At 36.4% G+C, this 6,839-nt stretch overlaps 1 protein-coding gene across 1 annotated transcript; it reads right to left on the reverse strand.

The window, feature by feature from the left end:
* Positions 1 to 1,318: 1,318 nt before the first annotated feature.
* On the reverse strand, positions 1,319 to 3,333 carry PRPL11 (plastid ribosomal protein l11). Its single transcript, XM_048121135.2, has 4 exons — positions 3,047 to 3,333; positions 2,788 to 2,960; positions 2,619 to 2,682; positions 1,319 to 1,651 (listed from the first exon to the last, which is right to left on the reverse strand). The coding sequence occupies exons 1-4, from the start codon at positions 3,306 to 3,308 to the stop codon at positions 1,443 to 1,445; spliced, it is 708 nt and encodes a 235-aa protein (XP_047977092.1). The 5' UTR covers positions 3,309 to 3,333; the 3' UTR covers positions 1,319 to 1,442.
* Between the last annotated feature and the right edge of the window lie 3,506 nt (positions 3,334 to 6,839).

The following is a 6,839-nucleotide window of genomic DNA, read 5'->3' on the forward strand; positions in this document are numbered from 1 at the left end:
TTTTTCTTTTTTTTTTTCTCGAGATATTTAATAATAGTTCTTCATCTATTTTTACAGTTGTGATAACGCAAACTCTCAACTTATTAGATGAAAGTTAAATAAATGATTATTCTTCAAGTTTCACGTATATTTACCAATACAGATTAATTTCAATATGTTGAACAACAGTAACGATTTGAATTCATCCTTTCAATAAGTTGTGGTCTTTAGAATATCCACTATAGTTGGCCGAGCCAAGCCACAAAACTTGGCTTGGCCAGGCCACCAAAAAACTTGTTCTCACAATAGTGGAGAAGCCCAAGCCACCAAATTAATTATTTTTTTCATTTTTTGTATATTTTAATTTAACTAGAATAAAAATTATTAGCTATAATAATTATAAAAAAATATAAATTAATTAAAAAAAAGTTGACAATTACAAGTAAATATATTTATTGAAAATTTGAATTTTAATTATTTCCGTAATTATGGTGTGAACTGAAATCACGATCATTGATTAAAAAGTTGACCAATTTTAATTGGAATTTAGTTTCAGAGATGATTTATTCCCTAAAATAATGCTAAATTAATGCCAAATTAATTATTTTTTGGAAACCATGTCCCACACACTCTCTCTCTCTCCATTCTTCATCTTCTCCAAAATTCCTCTCCATAAAATTAGCACAAAATTGAAAAAGTCAAAAAAAAAATCGAAATTGGGAGAGCCGCGGCTCTTGGCCGTTGCAATGGGGGAGTCGTGGCGCCCGCCCAAGAGCCGCGGCCAGGCCGCCGGTGTGGCACTCTCGTGGGCACCCCCCACCAAAACCCATGACGCTCACTACAGGGAGCTGCGGCCGGGCCACGACCGAGCCACGAGCCACGGCTCTCCTATAGTGGATACTCTTAATTCTATAATCATGCCGAAGCCTAGAATAGTCACGTAACACTGAACATGTTATATGTATGTCTTTTTCTTTCTTTTGAGTTGTGAGGAAATGTTATTTATAAGCTTTTATAAAATGTTTTCCAATCTTAAAAAATTTGGGCCAAGTTTGTTTGGCTGGACTCTTCCAAGAGAAAATACTGTTTCTTGATTTTTAATTTCTATCACTATAACGAAAAGAATGGCTAAAGATATCTTTCAGTAAGTTTTAATGTTATTAAAGACGTTAATTTGTATGTTTAATTATACCACGCTTAATAAAATGTCTTCATTGTCGGTGTCCTAACTAAAATTAAAGACACATTTTTGTTTATAGATTTCATCCCTAGATGTTATCTACCCTACTAAATATGCGCTTATGGTTTTACTATGTGTTGGTCGTCTTTAGCAATAAACTCAATGAGAAATAAGGAGCTGTGATAAACTATTTCACAAATATGGTACAGCCAAAAAATTACTCAGCTTTTGATGCAAAATGCAACAAAATACATTCAACTAAAAGGGAAGATAAAAGTCAGACCTACACAAGTTCCTTCTTTTTCGGTTCGAGTACAGGAGGGTCGACATCAATTCCCATATTTGCTGCGGTGCCTGCTATAATTCTCATCGCTGACTCCAGACTTGAACAGTTGAGATCTGGCAATTTTTCTTGTGCAATTGTCCGCAGCTGGTCGATCGTTACCTTCCCAACTTTGTCCTGCTTAGGGTTCTGAGAACCTTTCTCCGCACCTAAACAGTAAGAACTAATTAGCAGAACATATCGTTGATTTTACAAGAAGCTAAGGTTTCAAGTAAAAATCAAAATAAGACTTCCCAAAAGGGGAACATGATAAACAGGTACTCCTAGTAAGTATCAATCCCATTTACACAATAAAGAGAATAACCTTCCAAGCAAACCAATATTCTAATGAGACAGGAGATTCAGGACATTTTTTCTGGGTTCAAGAAGATCAAGATTTATAATGTCAAGTAAGTTTAAGATGCCTTAACTAAACTTTAATAAGCCAAAGTCCTCAAAAGTTCAATCTTGGGGGCATCGAAGCACCCCTGCTACAACCCTATTGAAATGAGGTAGAAATATAATACAGGGAACTAGATGTTGATATTGTTGAACACAATGCAGCATGCACAGAACGCAATGCCCTAAAAACTACAGCAGTGAGGTGTCAAAGAAAAATAATTTGCTCCCTACCAAGCCAACATGCCTCATATACTTTGTGTCCAGGAAAACTACAAAGACAATAACAGTTAGAAGTGTGCAATGGATAAGGAAGATATTATCAGTGTTTACCAATGAACAGGCATTCTCTATGTTTACCAAAGTACACTCTTTCTTTAAAGTGCATATTGAATAAGGAAGACATGATGAACTATTCAAGAGCCATGGCTAAAAAAAAGACCGCATAAAATGCTAACATAAACAGCCAACTGAATAAACCTGCTAATTCTAATTCTATCTACTTTATAATCCTTTCTTAGTTCTTACAACGTAAAAAGGTTCAAACACGGTACCTCGTCCCATCAATTCAGCGATGAACTAATCCCTACACCTTAAACGCTAGACAGATTCGTGATTGATGCACCACATACAATACATACTTGCTAGTTCATTAAACAGACAGTTCTCGTCCATAGAATCAACAATTATAGCCAATGTTTGTGTATAAAGGGCAAGATCAACAAGGGGGGATAGTACCTGCAGCTTTGAGCAGCAAAACCGAAGCAGGTGGAGTCTTCAAGATGAAAGTGAAACTTCTATCCTGTAAAACAACAAATTCTGGCATACTTAACAAAAACAAACATTCATAAAAAATTAAGAAAACAAAATCAAAATTAAAGGATCATCTAGCAATTGAAAGACTCACGTCGAAAACAGTGATTTCGACGGGAATGATATAACCAGCCTTATCAGCGGTGCGAGCATTGTAGTCCTTACAAAATGCCGCTATGTTCACACCCTTGGCACCCAATGCGGGCCCCACCGGCGGCGCCGGAGTCGCCTTCCCCGCCTCCAGAGCCAGCTTCACCACCCCAACCACTGTCACCAACAGAAAAGGGTTTTTCAGTTTTTTCCCCAAATTAACTTATCCAATTAAAAATTAAACCTGCAAATTGAAGCATTACCTTTTTTAGCTTTCCCTCCGGGTTTAGGAGGCGCCATGGCAATGACGGTGAGAGTGCGCGGCGTGGAAGAGAGGCGCAGCGGCCGTTTCTCGCTCAAAAATTGAAGAGTGGTGGTCTGGTTTGAGGACAGACTGAGGGACGAAAACATTGTGGAAATTGGAAGTTTGGCTTCAGCTTCCCCATGGAGTTTCTTTGAAGTTGGGAAATTTCGAGAGGAAATAGAAATTGGAGCGTTGTAAGCGCAGAGAGATGAAGAAGCCATTGATGGAGCTGAAAAATAGTTGAGCGTCAGAGCAACTGCTTTATCAATAGATAACACAAAACGTAATCCAGAGACTGCTCCAAACGACGTAGTATTGTCTTGGGCCCGCGTATATCCAAGCTGAATGAGCCCAAAATATGATAACTGGGCCGGTCCATTAATAATTTGCAATACATGAAGGCCCGGGAGATTTGCAAGGGTATGTTTTAAATGAGTATTCATTTTTTCTTTGTAAGTTGAAAAAAATGATAATAGGTCATATTCATTTCCCTCTTCTATAATTTTGAAACCTTGGATATGTATTTAGAATGAAATAGCAAGATAATAAAGTAAATCACACATTTATAAATTGACTCAACTTATTTTTAACCATAGCTATACTTGAAAATGTACGGGGCTAATATAGCAAACAACAAGCAAGAGTATCATATCCACGGAGACAATAAGTATCAATTTAATTACCATGAACTAACCTCAAATATTATCTAGATGAAACAATTGGGTTTTGTTTTTCTAAATCTACTTAAAAGTAAAAGCATAAACAATAACTATAGCAAATAGAGACAACTTGGACAAATAAAAGCAAATACTCCCTTCGTCCACGAATAAGAGTCTCGTTCACTTTTTCGCACTTGTTTTGTAGTCTTGTCTACATTATTCTGTCTCTTACTTTATCATTTGTCCACTTGAACTATTTATTATCATTTTTACAAAACAAGTGCGAAAAAGTGAACGAGACTCTTATTCGTGGACGGAGGGAGTAAAAGATAACGGATGTAGATCAAGAATTGGAGAGGTAGAATCCTACGAGTTCGATAACACCTATCATATGCTCAACTAAATTCCAAACTATGCCAACAAAGGTCTCAAGGGTTATTAAGCTATCACTAAGGTAAAACTATATCTTTCCCGAAACATACATTTTGTAGATTGCTATCTAGAACCGAAGTGTCCTTCGTAGAACTAAGGCAACAACTCCTGAAAGCTCTTAACATACTTAGCTTCATTTAAAGGCTCAAATCTCCCTATTATATTGGCAAAGACGTCAACTTCTCTCCTTTCAAATTAAACTACTATTTCCCAATTATTGTTGTAGAATCCACACGCATTTATAAGGTGATCAGTCAAATAAATATATAAGCACAAGAGAAGTCAAAATAACCATATGAGCCAAGACATAGAAAAGATTAATTTAATTAAATATAAGAATATTGTATCTCCCTCGTAGAACTCTACAGAGAGTTTAGCCACACATGTTCATCACGAAAGTCAAATAATAAAAGGGATGAAACATCATAAAACTAAACTAACTACACCATTAAGTTGTGGAATCTTGATCGGAACCCCCTTCTTCAAACCTTGCAATGAATTGGGGAAGTTCAATCTTGAATTCTTACTCTCAAAGTTGTTTCTCTCTCTCTTGGATTATATGAATGGTGAATAATGATCTGAAAATCGCCCAATAAATCATATATTTCGTGCCCTAAGTTTTCAATTAGGCATCAAAACCCTCAAAAAAGTAAAAAAATAATCCGTGTTTCCACCTTTCCGGAGCGTGCCGCTCGACTTTGGAGGCGGGCCGGCGCGGGCCGCTCCAAGTTATGACGAAACAATTGAATCGATGAATTTATGACGAAATACAACCAAAATACATACCCAATGCACTGAAACCCGAAAAAAAATCGTCCAAATACTGACGAAAATCACTAAAAACCACACATTCACAGAAACCCAATTGAAAAACAGACAAAATTAAGTTCCACCAAAACGGAAATCGAGCGTTGATTCCTCTTACCTTGTTCGTGGGTATCTTGAGATCAACACAAACAGTTAATTTTTTGCTTCAATCTACATAACAACTCGAAATAATGCAGAATATGGTGTCGATTTCTACTTGCTTGTTCGGCAGCGTCTTCAAAGTTGTAAAACAGAGTGGGGATTAGGGTTTTCTCATTAGAAATTGGGGAGGCTAGGGTTTTGACGAGAGAGAGAATCTGGGGAGAAGAAATTGTGAAATGATGGTGAGAGTGGGATGCGTATCAGCGGTTTGAATTAAAATGGCGTAAATTATGGACATGTAGTTTAAAACATATTATCCAATTTGTGTGATTCCCATCTTACCCTTATAATGTAGATTACAAACGTATTAATGTAGCTCGCATATTTTAAATCACCACCATCGAAATCTATGATCCAATGGCTGATAATAATGTTATTTAAGACTAAGGGGGTGTTAGGAGGTTAATGCTCCCATATATAAGTAATTTTCTTCTCCAATTTAATCCTGCTTCTACTAATTTATATAATCGACAGTTATAAATTAAGAGTTGGAATCATAAGCTCAATAAATTTACTTATTGTAATTAGGTGTGTATAAATCACACTTTTAATTTTACATATGTTATGTGCTTCTTTGCTAGGTGTTTAAGTAAAGTGAATAATTGGATTATATGATTATGTGTTTGATTGTGATGATATGGATATTCAATAGATATATGGGACCTTCGGATCAAAACATAGTGGGACTCCGGGTCAAATCATATTGGCATATTGGAAATTCCCAGCAGATACCAAGCTTGAATTGTCACAGAATAATAAACTGGACAGAGAGACATACGCATATGGATGTGAAATTATTTGTGATGTTTAATGCTTATGGTTATATGCGTTAGTTAGAGAATTTGTTTGATAATTTTAAGGTGAAATTAAAGGTGAAATTTAACACTGAGTTGTGGCTCATATAAATCACTAGTACTTTTCAAGAGCAAGATATCAATGATATAAATAAATGTTGGTTTTTTTTATGTATCTGATATCAATGTTTTATTTGCCATGTGTATTAAAAGATTTAAATTATTGGATTTATTTACTATAAGAATATACGTTAGAGGGGTTGAGTCGTGACAGTTTAGGAGTGTTAATCAATTTGAGTGTGTCAATAATCCACATAGGGGTGTCAATAATCCGTATAAAGTGAATAATCGTCACATACCATCTTATACCACGCAATACTCCATTCATATTATATGCCAAATATACCCAAATCAAGTCAACCAAGTAAAAACACAATCACTTAAACTCATACGGAGGAGTACTATTTATTAGTATTATCATTCCAAAATTACATTATGCATTTTATCTAGCCCATACACGTATGTATTCAAGCACATTTAGCTTTACCCACATAAGAGGAGGTACTGACTTCAGCATCAGAATCAGAAGAGGATGGACCAGTGTGAGTGGAGGGACTAGCTTCAGCATCGGAATCAGAGGGACTGGGTTCAGCAGCGATGGGCACGATTTCTTCATCGAGTACTTTGAAGACTAGGACTGCGACCTGGTCAAGCCACATTGCCGTGATTTTGATCTCGTCCAACTCTTTCTTGTACTCCTTTGCCACATCATTGGTAATATTCCACCATATCCCACCAAGGTAGGGTAGAACTCTCCACGCCAGTTTGAAATAATTGGGTTCCCTCCATTCGCTGCCTACCCTTTCGCCATTTGTTAGAAGCATCTCTCATCAAGAAA

This window comes from Salvia hispanica, chromosome 1 (assembly GCF_029641045.1).
Source record: "Salvia hispanica isolate PSC_SH4W2 chromosome 1, Shi_PSC_v1, whole genome shotgun sequence".
Classification (NCBI taxonomy): domain Eukaryota; kingdom Viridiplantae; phylum Streptophyta; class Magnoliopsida; order Lamiales; family Lamiaceae; genus Salvia; species Salvia hispanica.

What these genes read in the sequence shown, in the direction of transcription:
- PRPL11 (XM_048121135.2), bottom strand. Translation starts at nt 3,308, where the DNA reads ATGGCTTCTTCATCTCTCTGCGCTTACAACGCTCCAATTTCTATTTCC. An exon ending in CGGAGGGAAAGCTAAAAAAG is followed by an intron (nt 2,961 to 3,046) that starts GTAATGCTTCAA and finishes TGTTGGTGACAG; the next exon opens with TGGTTGGGGTGGTGAAGCTG. An exon ending in TCGAAATCACTGTTTTCGAC is followed by an intron (nt 2,683 to 2,787) that starts GTGAGTCTTTCA and finishes GTTGTTTTACAG; the next exon opens with GATAGAAGTTTCACTTTCAT.